This window comes from Pituophis catenifer, unplaced genomic scaffold (genome assembly GCF_029215685.1).
Source record: "Pituophis catenifer annectens isolate HBS135680 unplaced genomic scaffold, rPitCat1.0.hap2 SCAF_2, whole genome shotgun sequence".
Lineage (NCBI taxonomy): Eukaryota > Metazoa > Chordata > Lepidosauria > Squamata > Colubridae > Pituophis > Pituophis catenifer.
This window is the reverse complement of record NW_027256882.1, coordinates 6,180,356-6,198,377: the sequence shown is the minus strand read 5'-3', so window position 1 is coordinate 6,198,377 and position 18,022 is coordinate 6,180,356. Positions and strand designations below refer to the sequence as shown.

Below are 18,022 nucleotides of genomic sequence, written 5' to 3'. Positions count from 1 at the left end.
GTGGGTAACTCCTCCGTGACTGGCAGGCTCCCCGGCTCCCCCTGGACTGGCTTCTTCTCCGAAGCCTTCGCTCCGACACAAACGCGGCCCCTTTTTCAGCCTAAGTCTTATTGAGCATGAAAAAGCACCTTTATTTTAATTCAACCGATTGCTCGATTAATCCACAGGTGAATATAAAACTCCTCCTAGCCACCACCAGCCTGAAACAGCAATTGCAGCACTCTGCTGGGGCGGGGTGTGTGTGTGTGAGGGGGGGTGAGCCTGGGCAGGAAGAGGCTCCCTCTGTTCCGTACAGGTCCAGGGCCCATCCTCTACGGCCCCCTGGCAGCGACGGGCATCGGCCAGGCGCCAGGTCCGTCCACGGATGCAGCGTCTACTGGAAGAGGCCCAGGATCCTTCCTGGAAGTGTGTGCCTGATGGTCTCCCCCAGCAGGGGGCGGCAGAGGCTCAGATGAAGAGGCCCCCTGGAGGAGGAAGAGGTGCTCAGATCAATGCTGGACCAGCCCCGTCCACCCCACTCCCAGGCAGCCCTACCTGTCACTTCCAGGCTGGCCCCAGTGATATACCGGCTCTCGTCCGAAGCGAGGAAGGCACAGACATCGGCCACATCTGGGGGAAGGAGGAGGAGCGGGGGGGGGATCAGAGTGACCCCCGGAAGAGAGCGAAGAGCAGAGCCCACTCCAGATGCCCCGGGGGGGTCAAGCAGGTTCCTGCAAACAGGCTGCTCTCCTAGCCACCAAACCCAGCTGCCAGATCTCGGAAGGAGCCCGAAAGCCCTTTTTCCCAGCTGAAGTTTTATTATAAGGAAGAAGCTTCTGGAAAACTCTGGAAAAGGGGCTTCTGCCTTCCGAGGTCTGGCTCTCACAACGCCTTGCGAGCGGCATCGGGGTCTTGCACCCAGATTTGGTCACCAGACTATAAAAAAGACGTTGAGACTCCAGAAAGAGTGCAGAGAAGAGCAACGAAGACGATGAGGGGACTGGAGGCTAAAACATACGATGAACGGCTGCAGGAACTGGGCCTGGCTGGTCTAGTGAAGAGAAGGACCAGGGGGGACAGGAAAGCATCTCCCAATATTTGAGGGGCTGCCCCAGAGAGGAGGAAGGGGGTCAACCTATTTTTTCCAAAGCCCCTGAGGTCCAGACAAGGAAGGATGGATGGAAACTGAACGAGGAGAGATTCAGCCTGGAAACAAGGAGGGATTTTCTGACAGGGAGAACCATCAACCCATGGAAGAGGAGCTGCCTTCGGAAGTTGTGGGAGCTTCATCACTGGAAGCTTTCAGGAAGAGACCGGACTGCCCTCGGTCAGAGGGTTGGACTAGATGACCTACAAGGTCCCTTCCAACTGTGATTTTGTTCTGTTCTGAGTTGAGCATCCTGTGTGGACCCAGGTGGGAGCTAAGGCCTTTATTCCTCTCCTCATGCAGCCCAGGCTCAGCCCCTCCAGCAGGGACGCCTTTTCTCCCCACTGGGCCAATCGCTTCCTTGCCCCACAGCAGACTCCAGCCCTCTTTTTTTGGGAGCCCCCCCCCCAAGGGACGGGCGGAGGATGGTCGCGTGGGAGGCAGAGAGGATCTTTGCCGAATGTCTCCACAGGCCCAGATGACACGGGGAGGGGCAGCTTCTCCTGAGTGGCAGGCAAGAGGCACTCTGGGGGTGAGCAGAGGCACCCTTTCCCTCCGGGTCCCCCCCCCAATGCAGCAGCTGGATGGAGGCCTCACCTTCAGGCTCCCCCAGGCGTCCCATCGGCACCATCGCAGCAAACTGGGGAAGAAACAGAAGGAAATCGGCCACACGTCCCTGGGACCCCAGCTTGTCTCTCTACACACACACACACACACACAGAGGTCCTGCAGGAGGTGCTGACCTTATCCAGGACTTTGGTGGGGACCTTGTCCGTCATGGGGGTGCGGATGAACCCTGGCAGAACGGTGTTGCAGCGGATGCCGTACCTGGGCAAAGGAAACGGGGGAAGAGGAGGAGGAGGAGGAGGAGGAAGAGGAGAAGGGATGGGGGGGAGGGGCGGCTGTGGCACTTCTCTCTCTCACAGAGGAGACCCCCACCGTTCGCCCGCTTCACACAACAGCAGTAACGTTAATTGAAGCTTTTGTCCTCGCCTCTCCCACTAATGGCTCCCTCTTAGAGCAGACCCCATGGAGTACAGGCAGTCCTCGACTTATGACAGTTCATTTAGCGACCAAAGTTACAACGGCACTGAAAAAAGCAACTCGGGACCATTTTTCACACTTACGACCCTTGGGGTCATGTGATCAAAATTTAGATGCTGGGCAACTGATTCGTATTTATGACGGCTGCGGTGTCCCGGGGGTGTCACGTGATGCCCCCAGGAGGCCTTCTGACAAGCAAAGTCAATGGGGAAGCCGGATTCGCTTAACAACCAGGTTACTAATTTAGCAACTGCAGGAATTCCCTTAACAAACGTGTCAAGAAAGGTTGTAACATGGGGCAAGACTCACTTAACAAATTCCTCCCTTAGCAACAGAAATTTTGGATTCCATTGTGGTTGTAAATTGAGGACTACGTGCGGTAAGGACGGAGGAGCTTCCGGCTAAAAACTGCACCCCCAGAGGTAAAGCAGAGGAGGAGGGAAGAGGAGGGAGCCTAGCCAGGCAGGAGAGGGGGGGGGGAGGGGGTCTTTTGCGGAGCCCCCCCCCCCGAGGGAACCTCACCTGGCCAGCTCCTTGGCCGCCGTCTTGGCCAGGGCCTCCACCCCTGCCTTGGAAGCTGCATAGTTCACCTGGCCCAGATTCCCCACCTGGCTGGGGCGAGACAGAGAGGTGGTGAAGAGGGGGCCCTGACGGCAAAGAGGGGGCCGGGGGGCCCAGCCTCTCAACCCCCTGCCCTTCTTCCCCTCCCCCCCCACAGGGAGCGATGGCCCTCGCACCTTCCCTACCACGCTGCCCAGGTGGACGATGGAGCCCCCGCTGGCCCCGCTCTCCACCAGCGCCTTCGCCACGGCCTGCGTCACCAGGAAGGCCCCCTGCGAGGAAGGAGAGAGAGAGGGAGGGAGAGAGAGGGAGGTCCTTGGTGGCCTCTGAGCTTTCTTGCAGGCTTTGCAAAAGAAGGGATAGGGAATAGAATAAAGAAGAGAAGAGAAGATAGAATAGAATAGAATAGAATAGAATAGAATAGAATAGAATAGAATAGAATAGAATAGAATAGAATAGAATATAGAATAGAATATAGAATATAGAATATAGGATAGAATCCGGAAGGGACTTTGGCTCAAGCAGGAGATCCTAGATCATTGCAGGCGAAGTGACTGTCCAGGAAAAGCCTCCATCTGCCAAAGGGGGCAGATCCAGGATCATCTGCAGATGTCACCCACCCCCTCCAGCGAGGGCTGATGGCATTCCCTGGCTGGGTGATGAGACGTCTGGAAGGAAAGATCTCCCCCCCCCCGCCCACATCCCAGCCCTTTCATCGGTGGGGGTGGGGAAGGGGCACCTTCAGGTTGACCCTCAGGACGGCCTCGAAGGCGGCCTCGCTCTGCCGCAGCAGGAACTCGTCGCGCGTGATCCCCGCGCAGTTCACGCAGACCGTGGGGGGCCGGGAGAAGCGCGCCTGCGCAGAAAGGGAGGTGAGGAGGCGGAGCCCTGGGGGGAGGGGTTTGTTCAGGCCCCGCCCCCTCCCCCTCCCCCCCCCCACCTGCAGCCCCCTCAGCAGCTCCTCCACGCTCTCGGCGCAGCCCACGTCCACCCGCGCGGCCTGGTGGTCCCCCGGCGGCATCGCCCGCAGCGTCTCGGCCGCCCCGGCCTCGTCCACGTCCGCCGCCGCCACCGTGGCGCCTTCGCGGGCCAGTCGGAGGCTCACCGCCCGCCCGATGCCGCTGCCGGCCCCTGCGAGGAGGGAGGGAGGGAGGAGACCCCGTCAGGCCCAGCCAGGGACCCCCGCCCCGCCTCCCCCCCACAACCGACACGCCCCCCCCCCACCTCCCCCCCCGCACCGGTGACCAGCGCCAGCGCCCCGCGGAGCCTCAGGTGCGCCGCCATGGCCGGAAGCCCCTTCCCGGAAGAGGGCGGCGCTCTAGGCGGCCCTCTCGGTCCTCCCGAGGGAGCGCGCAGGCGCAGATCGTGGCAGCTTTTCCCACCGAGATCCACCCCTCCCTCCCTCCCCTCCCCGCGTGCAAATCCCTGGTCAAGCGCTGGGGGCAAAAGTTCTCGCGCGGGGGGAGGGAGGGAGGGGAGGGGGAGTGGCGCAGCTGCTGCAGGGGCAGGCAGACTCACGCACGCGCAGAGCGGGGCTTGTGGCAAAGTGATAAATCCGCCCCCCCTCCCTACACAAACACTGCAAAAGCCCCCAAGGGCTGCGGGGGTCCCCAGTTGCCCCCTCCTGACTCGGCCTGCCGGGAGGGCTCAAAGCCTCCGTGGTGGGGACGGGCCCGGAGGGACAGGTGGGGGCAGCTGCACAGGACCACCTCCCCGTCTGGGGGCGTTGAGAGGCAGTCCTCGACTTATGACTTACGCTTGAGCCCCAAATTTCTGTTAACGGCCCCGTTCTACGACCTTCCTTGCCACAATTGTTAAAGCCAATCACAGCAATTGATAAATTGGCAACCTGGTTGTTAAGTGAATCTGGCTTGTCAGGCGGTCGCAAAAGGGGGACCGCGTGACCCCAGGAGACTGCAACCGTCATAAACACGAGCCCACTTGCCTAGCGTCCGAATTTTGACCATGTGGATATTGCAGGTGTCAAGTTTCCGAAAGATGCCCTGTGTGAAACTTTTTCAGTGCCGTTGCAGGTTCAAGCGGTCACTGCTGTAAGTCGAGGACTTCCTGTACTGCGGAAGGAATCCCTTTTCCCACAGGGCACCCCGGGAATCATTCCTTCCAAGGCCCCAACCGGATCTGTTAAGAAGGGGGCGAGGGCCCTTGTGGGGCACTTTAGTGGAACATCACAACGCACAAATCGAGCCCTGTGGAAAGAGCAGAACGGAGCTGGATGGGACCTTGGAGGTCTTCTAGTCCAGCCCCCTGCTCAGGTGTGGCGGGAGAGGGAGGGACGTGAGAAGCTGCAGGAAGGGAGGGCGCTCAGCACCCCCACCTGGAGCCAAGGGTGGGGGGTGCGTTTCCAGCATCCGGAGCACAAAGACCACAGGAGAACCTCTGGAGTCTGGACGTCTTTATTGAAGGAGTTCCTCCTCCCTTTCCTGGCTCCTCCTCCTCCTCCTCCCTCCCGGAAACAGAAGCTGGGTGGACGGCCACGTCTCCTTAGATAAGAGGCCGGGAGCCCTTGGCAGCTTTCCAGGGGGCAGCCCTTCGCCCATCCCACCACTCACCCCGCTTCTACCCCACCCATCATATAAAAAAGGAGATACGAAAGAAATGTATACCGGAACCTTCTCTCACTCACACTCACACTCGCACACCAACACCTGAACTGGCTCCTCTAAAAGCATGATTTTTGTTTGTCCCCCCGCAACCCCCACCCCTCTGCCCCTCTTCCCTCAGCAGGCCAGGCGTGGGGAGGAAGAGACAGAGGGCAGGGAATGCGATCTGGGTCTGCACCGTCCAGCAGAAAGCTTGGGGGGGGGGGTTTAGAAATTGCAAGGAAGTGCACAACTCGCTGTCATCCCCCTTCTCTCACTCACACACATACACACACACACATACACAAACAGTACAGGTGCACCGGTTCCCAGGGTGCCCCGTGGGACAGACAAGTTGGTCCCCTGGACGGCCAGACCCGTTTCCTGCTCCTGTCCTTGCCCTGGAAGACAGGAACAGCCGGGCCTTCCGTGGAGTCCTCTGGAGCAGCGTGGGGGGGGGGGGGCGGGGGGGCACCCATGCGGGCAGGGGCGGCTCCTTCCAGCGGCCTTGCTGACCCCCCTTGCCCAACGCCAAATCTCCGCCTCGTCCTCTCTACTCGTATTGGGCGATGAAGACCATCATGACTACGCCGCCCAGCAGGCTCAGCACCTCCAGCAAGGACTGGACCGGTCCCGCCTCCTGCAGGAGCTCTGGGATCACGGAGACGGTGGCCACGTAGATGAAGCCGCCGGCCGTGAAGGGCAGGATCCAGGCAGTGGCCACCTCGCCCACGCCCTCCGCCAGCAGGGAGCAGACTGTGCCCGCCAGCGCCCCCAGGGCCGTCACCAGCTGCAGCTTCATGGCCTGGGCAGGAGAGGAGGCCGGTCAGCCGAGACCAGGGAGACCCCCCCCGTGCCCCACTTTGAACTAAGGACCCGTAGTGCCCCCCCCAGCCCTCCCCACACACACACACGCCCGTCCTCCCAGGAGGTACATTTGGGCCGGGGTCCACGAGGGAAGCCTCCCCACCCACCTTCCGCTTCGTGCAGCCAGACTGGACGAGGATGGCGAAGTCGCCCACTTCATGGGGCACCTCGTGGAGCAGCACGGTGAGGGTGGTGATGGCGCCCACGGTGCTGCCCGCCACGAAGGAGGCGCCCAAGGCCAGCCCGTCCGTGAAGTTGTGGGCGAAGTCAGCAGCCAGGTTGAGGTAGCCGGCCACACGCATGGCTGGAGGAGGGGGGGGAGGAGAGGGAGCAAGAGGTCAGTCGGGATGCTCTGGCCGGATGAGCCCAGCACGCCCGCCCCTCCGGATGCCCCGAGCCCCCCTCACCAGACTCTGGAGGTGCCTCTGCCTTCCTGGCAGGGGGGGGCGGCTGCTTTCCCTGCCGGCCCTCGGACCTCTTCCTTCTCCCCTTCGTCATCGCTGCTCTTGGCCTTGGCAGCTGCAGGAAAGACGGAGGAAGCGTGTGAAGCAGGAGGTGGTTAAGGACGAAAATGCCCTGATGGGTCCCCACATCCGCTGGGCCTCCCTGCCCCAAATCTCCCGGGGGAGAAAGAGGCCGGAGGGTTTCATCCACCCAGAGGAGGAGTCAGCAGATGGACCCAGAGCTGTAACAGCAACCGCCCTTAGTCCGCTTCACAGCCCTCTCTTGCCCCCCAACAATCTGGGTCCTCATTTTACCCACCTCGGAAGGACGGAAGGCTGAGTCAACCTTCAGCCAGTCAGGATCAAACTGCTGGCTGTGGGAATGCGGAGGCTGCCTGCAATGCCACATTCTAACCCCTGCCCCACCGGAGGCCTTTAGGAGCTGCTATGGGGCACAGATTCCAGAGGGATCCCCCTCCCCATCCACGGGCAGCCCAGAAGCCGGCCGTGGCAGCCGTACCCACCGTGAGCGTGAGTGTGGCCGTGTCCCCCTTTGACGTGTCGGACGAACTTCTCCACCACCAAGAAGGCCACGAGGCCACTCAGGACCCAGAGGCCGACGGCCATTGTGTGCTGGTGCTCGGGGCCTGGAAGGAGGCGAGGGGCAACTCTTGAGGGGGGGGAGGGCTCTCTTTCTAAGGATTCCCCCCCACCCCATAAAAGCTGAGGGAAAGAAAAGCTTCTCCTCTGTTTGCCCTCCAGTTCGGCCACCGGGGAGCAAGGCGTCCAGACACCCACTTCAGAGTTTCCCCTCTTCGGCCACCAGGACTTTGCATCGCCCCCTACCTTGGTGGGAGTGGCCGTGGCCGGAAGGCTTGGTGTGGGAATGGCCGTGGCCGCCACTGCCTCCTTCTCCGTGAGGAGCGTGGGACTCTGTGGGGGGAGAGAAGCACCGGGAGTGGGGCCTCTCGGCTTGGGAGAGGGGGCCACCCACCCACACCCACGGACCCTGTCCCGTCCCCCTGGGGCCCGGACCTTGCTGCTGGCTTCGGCAGCCTCCGTGTGGGGCCGAGGGGGAGCCCTGTGTGTGTGTGGGGGGGAGACTCACCCAGGGCGTGGGGGATGAGGTGCAGGAAGGCGTCCCCCAGGAGGCCCCCCGAGGCGAAGCTGAGCAGCAGCTTGAGCAGGGCCTGGTGCTGGGGGCTGTTGGACTCCACGGGGATCAGGAAGAGGATGAAGTAGGGGGCGGCGCTGATCAGGAGGGTCGCCCCGAGGGCCTGCGGGGGAGGGAAAGGGCAGGGTGGGCAGCCGCCCCTCCTCCAGCGGAGAAAGCAAAGGGGGGGGGGAGAAAAAAACCCCTCCAGGATGCATGCTGGGAGAGACCCCCCCCTCCACTTCTCTGGAGGGCAGTTGCCCCCCCCCACCCCAGAGGAAGCCCCTCTGGACTCAGCCCCTGCGGGGATCCCACCTGCACCCCACACCGGCTTTCCCTCCCACCGCAGAGACAGAGAGAGGGGGGGGGTGGGGGTTGGGGGGGTGTCGCCCCACTCACGTAGCTCCACAGCCGGAAGGGCTCCAGCTTCTCCCTCCTGGGCGGGGCGGAGGGCTTGGGACCCCCGTGGCTGTGCGGGGGCTGGTGGGCGTGGTCCTCGTGGGAGTGGGCGTGGCCGTGGGGCCCCTCGTGGGCGGGGTCTCCGGGGCCGGGGCCGTGCCAGATGTGCTCGTGGCTGTGGCCGTGGCAGCCGTGGTCGTGGCGTCCTCCGTGGGAGTGTCCGTGGAGCTCCTCGTGGGAGTGGGCGTGGTCCTTGTGGGGCCCCTCGTGGGCGGGGCCGTGCCAGATGTGCTCGTGGCTGTGTCCTCCGTGGGAGTGGGAGTGGCCGTGATGCGCGTCCCCGTGCTGGCCGGAGGCGGCACACAGCAAGGCCGCGTAGACCGCCAGGGCCGCCGTCGCCCCCCGGAGCCCTCCGCCGCCCATCGCCATCGCCCTGCCGGGGGAAATCGGGGGGGGGGGGGAGACGCGCCTTAGCCTGGAGCCCCCGTCGCACCCGCTTCCCAGCCCCCCCCCCCGCCTCCGCTCCGCCCGGACTCTATGGCCGGGCTCCCCCCCCGGGGGGCCCCTCTGCGCCCGCACTCTATGGCTCCCGCGGGACCCCCCCAGGCTCACCCGGCTTCCAGAGACGCGCCGGGCTCAGACCAGACGTGGCACCCAGGCCCCGCCCACCGCGCCAAGGCCTCGCGAGAACATCCACGCGCTCTCGCTCTCTCGCCCGCTTCCGACATGGCGCCGCGGGGCGCCCCGCCCGCCACCATCATGGCGGCGACCGCGGCCGCTCCGTAGAGGAACGAGAGGCCGGCCCTTAACAAAGATGGCCGCCGCCCGGACTACGCGGGCGGGGAAAGTTTTCCTCCTCAGCCTCCCCGGTTCCGGCACCTCCGCTCTTGGCGGCACCGGAAGGCCGTCCGCGCACGGAAACTCTCCTCCTCCGCGCGGTCAGGGAGGAGGCCCCCGCGAGGAAAGGGGCCCCGCTCAGGCCCGCCGCGGAGCACGCCGGGAGTCCCCGCCGGGGCCAATCGGCGGCGGCGGTCGCGGGGCATGCCGGGAGTCTGGCCAAGGCCGGAGAGCCGCGCCGAGGGCCGCGCGGTGCATGGTGGGTAAGCGGCGGCGGCGGCGCCCGGCGGGGGCGGGGGCGGCGGGAGGGAGCGGAGTCCGGGGCGCCCGGCGGGACCCAGCGCGGCCATGGGGGACGCGGGACGGGGAGGAGGAGGAGGAGGAGGAGGAGCAGGTAGGGGCCGCCCGGGGGAGGGAGGGGAAGGGGAGGGGAGGGAGGCGCCCCGAGGATCCCCTTCTGCCCTCGGCGGAGGCTCCGCGTGCCCGGCGGAAGGTCCCGGGACGCCCCGATCGAGGCTCTTCCCAACGGGGAGCCCAACGCCCGGAGGCCCCGACCGGCCCTTCCGCCGTCCTCGGCCTTCGCGGGGAAGGAGGGGCGGCCTCTCGAGACTCCCTCTCGGCTTCCTCCCGCGGGCAGGAGCCCCTTTCGGGGAGGGGGAGGGGGCGGGGGGGGCGCCCAGGGTGATCGTGGGGGAGGGGGGAACCGTCCCGTCCTTCAGGGGAGGAGCCTAGACGGAGCCCCGCCCCTTCGCCCCTGGGGGCTCCCCCCCCGCCGGAGACTTGATCTTTTTTTTGTGGGGAGGGGTCCCTCTCTCTCTCTCCTGATTCGTTCGGCAGCCGCTCTCTGACTTCATCTGCCAGGATCGGCCTTGAAGGCCCCCCCCCTCCGCCTTGATCCCGGGAGGGGAGGGGTCCCTCTGAGCCCCTTTCATCCGAGGGGGCCGCGGTGAAGCAGGGAAGCCCCTTCTGCCCCCCCCCTTTCTCCTCCTTGGGGGAGGACTGGCTTAGTTTGACACCCCCCCCCCAGCTTCACCCCCGGAAAAAAGAGCTTTTTTTCCTTTTATTCCCCTTTTTTCCAAAGGGCAGCTGGACTTTCTGGCCAGTTTCCTTTTCCTTCCTCTGAAAACCTTTTCCTTCTCATCCAAGAAGCTTCCCTGGTTCCAGTGAAGGGAAAAAGCTTCTTCCAAGAAGAGCGAAACGTCTTCGGGGGGGGGGGGAACAAACAAACTCAAGACATTCCGGTTGCTTTTTTCCGGGGGGGGGGGGAAGCATCTTTGGGAGAACCGGAGGACGGGGACTCTCGGGAGACGTTGAAGCCCTGGTGGTCTGGGCTGCTGTCAGTAGGGCAGCCCCTTCCCCACCCCTGGAGCTCTGTGGCCTTCCTTTCTCTCAGCCCCCCATCGTCCCCTCCCTCCCTCCCTCCCTCCCATCAAACCTAAAACAAAATAGGCTGGGATGCCGCTCTCAGCTTGCTCCGGTGCTGATCTCTGTCAGGGAGAAATTCCCTCAAATCCATTTATTTTGCTGCCTCACCTCAGCTCCCAGCGTTGACTTCTTCTCGGGTGCTGAGCCCTTCTGGCCTCCTAACCGTTTCGGCTGCCCCTTTTTCCTGACCCACCGTTCCTCCTCCGAGGGGCTGCCACTGGTTCGGACCTGGCGAGTTGGCTTTGCCCAGGCCGGTCCCTCTTGTCCGCTCTGACTGGCAGCGATCGCTTGCCGGGATTTCGGGCAGCAGGCCTCGTCCCATCTTTCCGGAGCTGCAGGATGCAGGATCCAAGCCCCATTGGCAAAAAGGGAAGGAAATGGTTCCCTCAGCCACCCCCCACCACTCACTCACAGGTTTTTTTTTTTTTTTAAGACTTATGATTTGGGAAGGGAGCTGGCCAGAGGCAGAATTCGCCACCTGTGCCCACCAGGATGCGTGGCTGAACGTGGGGGGCAGGAGAGGCCCAAGGGGGCTCCTGTCTCAGGAGGAGCCTCCGTCCTTCCCTGTCCAGGGGAAAGAACCAGCCCAGCCCTCCCGAGGGAGTGGGGGGGGGGGGTCCTCAGGAGGGGCTGGGCTGGGCCTGGCTTCTCCAAGGACATGGCCAGTGGGGCAGCACTGGGGTTCAGAGCCCCCTTGCAGACGGTAGTTGCTGTGGGCAGAACGGGATGCTGCCTGGCTGCCCCTTCCTTGCTTAGCCCTGGCCCACCCAGGGAGGGAGCCCAGCTCGGGGACCCAAAGAGGTCCTCCCATGGGGCTGAGAGGGAGCTGGCAGGCTGCCTGTGCAGGGAAAGGCGGGCTCTGAAGGGGTGGGGAGAGGAAAAAGGGCAGTCCCGAGGACCCCTCCCCACTTCTCCTCCCTGTGTCCCAGGAAGCAGCAGTGGCTGGGTGCCAGCCGGTCATGTGACTGCTGAACGCCTTGCAAAATATCCGGAGAGGGAGGAAGCTGTGGGAGTCTGGGTGGGGGCTAAGGAGGAAGTCTTCAGGGAGAGACTCTGCAACCTGACATCTGGGGTGGGTGGGTGGGGTGGGTGGGTGCTCCAACTGTTATATTAACGTCCCCCCTCCTTTCTTTTTCCTCCTCCTCCTCCCCACCCTCTGAAGACTGCAGGAGTCCGGACAGCTCTTCGCTCAGCAGCTCTCCCCCTTTGCGGGGCCTGGGATCCTCCCCGCCGCCTGAGCCTCCCCCCCCTCTGCACCCCTCCATGATCGGCTCGGCCATGACCAGCTCCATCGGTGGGCTTGGCTCCCCCTTCCCGGTCATCAGCTCCTCCATGGGCTCCCCGGGGCTCCCGGCCACCCCCTCCATCGGCTACGGGCCCGTCAGCAGCCCCCAAGTAAGCAGGGACCGCAGACGATGGGCGGGCGGATGGGGCGGCAGGGGCCCTGGGCCCCGGCTCTGAAGGCCCCTCCACCCCTTCCAGATCAACTCCACAGTCAACCTGTCCGGCCTCCACTCGGTCAGCAGCTCGGAAGACGTGAAGCCTCCGGTGGGCATGAGGGTCCTGCCAGGGCACCCCCACAGCGGCCTGGTGCCCGGGAAGCGGCTCTGCGCCATCTGTGGGGACCGGTCTTCAGGTAGGTGGGGCAGAGCCACCCACGTGTTTGCGGAGGAGGGTACCTGAACGAGGGAGGATCTTTTTTTGGGGGGGGGGGCTGGTCTTTGGATGGGCTGGGATTTTGCGGGAGGGAGGGAGGGAGGGAGGGAGGAGGCCATGCCGGGCATGGGGTGAGCCCTCCTGTGCCCCACAGGGAAGCACTACGGGGTCTACAGCTGCGAGGGCTGCAAGGGCTTCTTCAAGCGTACCATCCGCAAGGACCTCACCTACACCTGTCGCGACAACAAGGACTGCATCGTTGACAAGCGCCAGCGCAACCGATGCCAGTACTGCCGCTACCAGAAGTGCCTGGCCACCGGCATGAAGCGCGAAGGTAGCGCAAGGGGGCGGCAGGCGGAGGGCCCAGGGGTGGCACCCCTCCCACTGCTTTCTTCCGGGAGGGAGGGGGCTACCCCCCAGCAATGCCTACCACCCCTTTTGCATTCATGACGCAGCCGTGCAGGAGGAGCGCCAGCGGGGCAAGGAGAAGGACGGGGAGGGGGAGCTGGCTGGCACCGGCGCCAACGAGGACATGCCGGTGGAGAAGATCCTGGAGGCCGAGCTGGCCGTGGAGCAGAAGTCAGACCAAGGCGTTGACGGAGCCGGCACGGGGGGCAGCTCGGTGAGTTGGGGAAGGGGAGCAGCGGGATCAGAGCGGTCCCTCCACCACCCCACCGAAACAGACGAGGTAAGGGGGCAGGGTGGGGTGGAGGAGGGGGCGGGTGGGGGAGGGAGGGAGGGAGGAGGGGGAGCTGTCGGCGAGCGGCTCCCCCTGACGTGGGGGGTCCCAGTGCTGGCTCAAGAGTCCCCTGTCCCACCCTCCACCTGCCTGTTGCCCCCCCTCCTTTTTTCCTGCAGCCCAATGACCCGGTGACCAACATCTGCCAGGCTGCGGACAAGCAGCTCTTCACCCTGGTGGAATGGGCCAAGCGCATCCCCCACTTCTCGGAGCTGCCCCTGGACGACCAGGTCATCCTGCTCCGGGCCGGTGAGTCAGCCTGGGGCCTGGCCTGGCCCTCGCCCATTCGGGAGGGTCTCCCGGACATTCACAAACCCCTGGTCTCACGGCGTCCTCTCTCCCTCCGGCAGGCTGGAACGAGCTGCTGATCGCCTCTTTCTCCCACCGGTCCATTTCGGTGAAGGACGGGATTCTGCTGGCCACCGGGCTGCACGTCCATCGCAACAGCGCCCACAGTGCCGGCGTGGGGGCCATCTTCGACAGGTGCGGGGCGGGCAAAGGGGGCTCGGGGGAGTAGGCTGCCCCTTGGGACCAGAGCCCCCGGTTGCAGAAGGGCAAAGGGGACCCTCTTGGCTCTCCACCCCCCAGCTGAGCTTCCCCCACCAAAGGTGGCCCTTTTGCCTCCCCAGGGTGCTGACCGAACTGGTGTCCAAGATGCGCGACATGCGGATGGACAAGACGGAGCTGGGCTGCCTGCGTGCTATCATCCTCTTCAACCCAGGTGGGGCTTTGCTCATCGACAACCGCCCCCCCCAGAGAATCGCCTCCCCCCTCCTGGGCGTGACCCCCTCCCATCTTTGCTCTCTTCCCTCCCCTCCCAGACGCCAAGGGCCTCTCCAACCCCGGGGAGGTGGAGCTGCTGCGCGAGAAAGTCTACGCCTCGCTGGAGTCCTACTGCAAGCAGAAGTACCCGGATCAGCAGGGGAGGTAGGGCTGGCGGGGAGGGGAGCTGGGCGGGAGACCCCCCCCCGGGCCCTCCCAAGGAGGGGTGAGGGGAGAGACCTTGGCAGGGGAGAACCTCCCACCCCCATCTCTGCCTGCCTAGGCGCGCTCTTTGGGGGGAGGGAACGAAGGAGGGGCTTCCTATTGCACTCCAGCCCCCGGGCCCTCCAAAGCCTTCCTGAGGAGGGACAAGAGCCCCCTCCTCCCCACTGAGGGCCTGACCTTCCCCCCCCCAACCGCCCCCACTGCCAGGTTTGCCAAGCTGCTGCTGCGTCTGCCTGCCCTGCGGTCCATTGGGCTGAAGTGCCTGGAGCACCTCTTCTTCTTCAAGCTGATCGGGGACACCCCCATCGACACTTTCCTCATGGAGATGCTGGAAGCCCCCCACCAGATGTCCTGACCCCACCCCCCACCCCAAGGACCGGAGGATTGCTGCCAAGAAGGCCGGGAGCTCACCCACCCACCCACGCACAGTGCTCTGTGTTGAGGCCGGGGGCTGTACTTCCCAGCCACAGTGGGGTGGGGGCTAGCCCCCTCCCCGCCTTTGCATAAATCACGGGGTCCCCCTCAGCCAGCCTCTGAGTGCTGGGGGGGTCCTCGCCCGGGGAAGGACTCCCTGTAACGCTGCTCCTCCCAATCGGTTTGCGTGAGAAGCCCCCTGGGCTGGGGGAGGGATGTGCCAGGGCTCCTACCCCCTCCATTGCAGCTTGGGAAGTGCCCCCCCCAGCCGGCTTTTTGGCACTGGGTTTCTGGCAGCCCCGTCCCGGTTCTGAAGTGGTTCCCGTTTCTTGGGGGGGGCTTCATTGAGCTCCCCCCTCCTCTTCTGGCTTAGCACTTTGACTGTATCGGCCCTCATCTATGCAAGGGGCATCGTCTGGGGGGGGGGACAGAGCACGCCCTCATGCCCGACAGCCTGCTCGCCCCCTCCTGGCACAGGGAAGCCCACTGCCCCACGTCCTTGGGGTGCCCAGAGGCTGAGCTCCCCCTCTCACCCCCGAGAGGGTCGGGGGCTGCCCTGACTGTGGCCGAATTGGAAGCCCCTCCCTGCCCCACCCCCTCCCTTGGCTGATGCCCTTCCCTCGCGCTCTGAGCACTGGCTTTGTAAGGCCTGAGGGGGTGGAGAGGGGGGGTCTTCCCCTCAGTCTCCCCCGACTACAGGCTTCCTTCCCCCCTCCCCCATTTATGTGACCTCCCCCAAAGACCCACTTTGGGGGACCTGTTGGTTTAATCAGCCTGCTTTTTCCAAAGGGCAAATCGTTTGCGGCCCCCCCCTCCCGCTTTGTTTCTCTTCCTTCCCCCATTTTAATTGTTTGGGCGCCTGGGGCACTCTCTTTGCTCCCCCTCCGCCTTACCCTCAATCAGGAATGCAGAACTTCTGAGCATGTGCAGAGTGCCAGACTGCAATGTCGCCAGAGGCTGCCCGGCTATTATGGAAGAGATGGACCTCCGCCCTTTGAGGGGGGGGGAGGCACGGATGTTGAAACTTTGGGGGGCTCCCTGAGCATCCCCTGGACGGCGGCCACAGGCGGTTGGAAGTGGGCCACGGGTTCCCCAGCCCAGGGGAGACCGGCGTTCCCGCCGCCTGCAAGCCGGGTCCTCGGACGGCCACCTCTGTGCAACGGACTACGTTTCAATTGTTTGGAATCCTAGTTAGGTTTCTCTGTGGCTTCTGCTCAAACCTGGTTAATAAAACACAGCTGTTGTGTTTGCATTACGTACCACGCAAATAAACCATGTATTGTGGTTTTAAGGTAGTAGTCTGATTTCTCACTGGGTGCAAAGCCCCTCCCCCACAGCCCCCCCTCCTCCCCCTCCCCAAAAGACCGGCTCATTGGTCGCCTGGGTCGGGGAAAGTTCCCCTTTTTTTGCTCCCTGCAGTTCTTCCCTCGGCCGCTGGGGGGAAGCCGCCCCCTCTCACCTGGGCAAGGGCCGGTTCCCCGCTGCGCCGCCTCCGGGGCGATTCCCTCGCCAGGCTGGATGTGGGGCGGGGGGCTCCTGGACCCCGAAGCCCCCCCGCCCCCTTCAGGGAATCCCCCGCATACCGTCGGCTGGAAAAGGCGGCCCGGGCTCTGCGCTCCCGCCCCGTGGCCTGGGCTGACCCCCGTTGCCGGCCGGGCTGCGCTCGTCTCCCCCGGGGGTTCCCGCAGGCTCCTCTCGCCCGACGCGCACCGAGCTGCGGGTCTCCTGAGCACGTGCAAAGGGCGCGAGCGCTCCGTGGCTGGCAGGGCGGGCGGAGGTTCTGCGGCCGGAGCCGCCGCACCCGCAGCCCAGAATAGCCGGCCGCGCATTCCTCGCCGTCCTGCCGGCCTCCGCCCAGGGCGCCGGCTCTTGTCAGGCTCCCCCGGGGGCCTTTGCCCCCTCGCCTTGGGACCGCCCAGGGCTCCCCACGCGCGCCGGGGTGGGGGAAAGGGGGGAGCTGGGCATTGGGGGGGGGTCACCGTGCCTTGGCCAGCTCCCGAGAAGGGGCAAAGGCAGAAGGCCCTCCTGGGGGGGGCTCCTCCCAGCTGTCCCCCACTTGCTGAGCCAAGAAGCCCCCCTCCCCCCTTAAGACACCAGCAGCTCTTCCTCTGCCTCAGCAGGTCCGGGCAGAGGGCAGCCCCAGAGGGGAGGGGCCGGCCAGATCCTAGGAAGAAGGCTGCAATTAGGCAGGGTGGAGTGGGACGGCCGCAGCACCCCACCCACCCCAAGGCTGGTCCCCGGAGCGAGGGCTGCCCTCCCTCCCCTGCCTGCAGCTGGGCCACCGGAGACGCCAGAGCCCCTCAGGACGCCCCCTCCCCTCCCCCTTCTCCGGACTGGCCTGGGTCTTGCATCCACACATGTGACTTTCTCACCCCTGGAGCTCCTTTCTCACGCCCCACAGGCTTCCCTGGTCTCCGTGAGTGAGGATGGCCGCCTCGGGAGCCGCAGAGGGACCTGCCAGGGCTGGTTCTGGGCACATTGAGACCCAGGCTCCTGTGCCCGAGGCTGGGAAGGGGTGGGTGGGCAACGGGAGGGCCGCCTGAGCTGCGCCTTGTTGGCTGTGGATGGCTGAAGAAGCTTGATACGGATGGATGCATATCATCGGAAGGATCGCACGGGTCTTTTCTGCAGCTGCATCACAGCTGGGGCTCCCTTTGCCTGCCTGTAGCTGCCGTGGTTACTTTTTACAAATAACAAGAGTTCATGACCCTTTCTGTGGGTACTGTGTGCCAGTATGCCCCCCCCCACCTGCCCCAAAACACCTGCCTTTGCCTTTGCATTCTGTGGGGCCCAGAAGTCTTGTCTGAATCCAGCAAACGTCTCCCAGCGTACGAGCAGCTCAGAAAATTCCTAGGCCTCTTGCGAAAGGCTGCTCTGAGGCTCAGCTCAGGAGCCTCTGAACGCGGCCACTTTAAGGACTTGTGGACTTCCACTCCCAGAATTCCCGCATGGCTGGCTGAGGAATTCTGGGAGTTGGAGTCCACAAATCTTTGGCTCAGCTCAATGGCAACAGAGGAGATGGTGTTGCCCCCGGCTGAGAGAGGAGGGGCAGGAGGTTGCTTCTCTTCTGGAAGAGTCTGGAAGGGTCCAGAGACCCCACTACCAGGTGGGGAATCTGCATGGGTAAGAGCAGGGGGGGGGCTCCTCATTGCAAACTGGAGGGAGAATTGGGGACCGAGAGGGTGGGGGCCCCGATGCTACTCTGCAGGGAGAGTTGGGAGGGACGGGCTGCCGTCCCCACCGGCTCCACATCGGCCTGGCCCCACATCACACTGAGCCAGGGAGATGTTTGTTTGGCTCAGCCCAATTTAATGGCTTAATGACTTCTCTGGACCCAGAGAATGATGGTTTGTGCAGGAAACCATGTTTTAAGGAACCGCATTGTGCGACGCCAGCCTTCGTCTCCTCCTTCTGGGTCAGGATCTGGCCAGGAAACGCCAGATCCTCTGTGTGTGTGTGTGTGTGTGTGCACGCAGGGATTCCGCCTGCAATAGAAGTGGGGCTGTTCTGCTTCCAGTGGCCTCCTTGCCTGCCCTGGGGAGGGGAGGGGAGGGGAGGGCACAGCTGGGATTCCCCCTCGCAGCACCTGCTAGCATCTTTTGTGAAAGTTGAGGGTGTCACACCTGTAGCCTCCCCTGCACAAGCAGGACTTCCCCCCTCCCGAGGCAGGGAAATCTGAATTTTCCAAATATTATGTTTGTACGATATTGTGGAGTGAGAAGCCTGATTCTGATTTCAGCTCCTTCCCCAACTGAGCCTGGGAGGATCTCT

General features: G+C 64.1%; 3 protein-coding genes across 6 annotated transcripts; 1 reads left to right on the top strand and 2 right to left on the bottom strand.

Annotated features, from left to right (window-relative positions):
* Window positions 1–107: 107 nt before the first annotated feature.
* HSD17B8 (hydroxysteroid 17-beta dehydrogenase 8) lies at window positions 108–4,023 on the bottom strand. 2 transcript variants are annotated; one of them, XM_070936200.1, is made up of 9 exons: window positions 3,970–4,023; window positions 3,672–3,862; window positions 3,471–3,587; window positions 2,908–3,003; window positions 2,693–2,778; window positions 1,870–1,954; window positions 1,724–1,766; window positions 535–609; window positions 108–464 (listed from the first exon to the last, which is right to left on the bottom strand). In XM_070936200.1, exons 1-9 carry the CDS (start codon window positions 4,013–4,015, stop codon window positions 448–450), a joined length of 756 nt encoding a protein of 251 aa, XP_070792301.1. In that variant the 5' UTR covers window positions 4,016–4,023; the 3' UTR covers window positions 108–447. The 2 variants fall into 2 exon arrangements, with proteins under 2 accessions (XP_070792301.1, XP_070792302.1); XM_070936201.1 differs by lacking the exon at window positions 108–464 and having other exon boundaries at window positions 562–609; window positions 2,693–2,782.
* Window positions 4,024–5,139: 1,116 nt separating this feature from the next.
* SLC39A7 (solute carrier family 39 member 7) lies at window positions 5,140–8,954 on the bottom strand. Its single transcript, XM_070936190.1, is given in 9 exon segments — window positions 5,140–6,136; window positions 6,306–6,502; window positions 6,606–6,642; window positions 6,644–6,717; window positions 7,166–7,288; window positions 7,488–7,574; window positions 7,750–7,918; window positions 8,194–8,626; window positions 8,806–8,954. Coding segments are annotated over 9 exon segments (1,521 nt in total). The 3' UTR covers window positions 5,140–5,884.
* Window positions 8,955–9,007: 53 nt separating this feature from the next.
* RXRB (retinoid X receptor beta) lies at window positions 9,008–15,542 on the top strand. Of its 3 annotated transcripts, none has more exons than XM_070936185.1 (10): window positions 9,008–9,293; window positions 11,618–11,850; window positions 11,938–12,091; window positions 12,266–12,445; window positions 12,567–12,799; window positions 12,970–13,099; window positions 13,201–13,333; window positions 13,480–13,571; window positions 13,672–13,777; window positions 14,045–15,542. In XM_070936185.1, exons 1-10 carry the CDS (start codon window positions 9,008–9,010, stop codon window positions 14,190–14,192), a joined length of 1,695 nt encoding a protein of 564 aa, XP_070792286.1. In that variant the 3' UTR covers window positions 14,193–15,542. The 3 variants fall into 3 exon arrangements, with proteins under 3 accessions (XP_070792286.1, XP_070792288.1, XP_070792287.1); XM_070936187.1 differs by having other exon boundaries at window positions 9,142–9,289; window positions 12,567–12,733; XM_070936186.1 differs by lacking the exon at window positions 9,008–9,293 and adding an exon at window positions 9,364–9,424.
* The last annotated feature ends 2,480 nt before the right edge of the window (window positions 15,543–18,022 follow it).

Coding starts and splice junctions, on each gene's coding strand:
- HSD17B8 (XM_070936200.1), bottom strand. CDS start 4,015: ATGGCGGCGCACCTGAGGCTCCGCGGGGCGCTGGCGCTGGTCACCG. Junction 3,588..3,671: donor AGCTGCTGAGGGGGCTGCAG/GTGGGGGGGGGG, acceptor CTTTCTGCGCAG/GCGCGCTTCTCCCGGCCCCC. Junction 3,004..3,470: donor TCCTGAGGGTCAACCTGAAG/GTGCCCCTTCCC, acceptor CCTTCCTCGCAG/GGGGCCTTCCTGGTGACGCA.
- RXRB (XM_070936185.1), top strand. CDS start 9,008: ATGGCCGCCGCCCGGACTACGCGGGCGGGGAAAGTTTTCCTCCTCAGC. Junction 12,800..12,969: donor ACCCCACCGAAACAGACGAG/GTAAGGGGGCAG, acceptor TTTTTCCTGCAG/CCCAATGACCCGGTGACCAA. Junction 13,100..13,200: donor GGTCATCCTGCTCCGGGCCG/GTGAGTCAGCCT, acceptor TCCCTCCGGCAG/GCTGGAACGAGCTGCTGATC.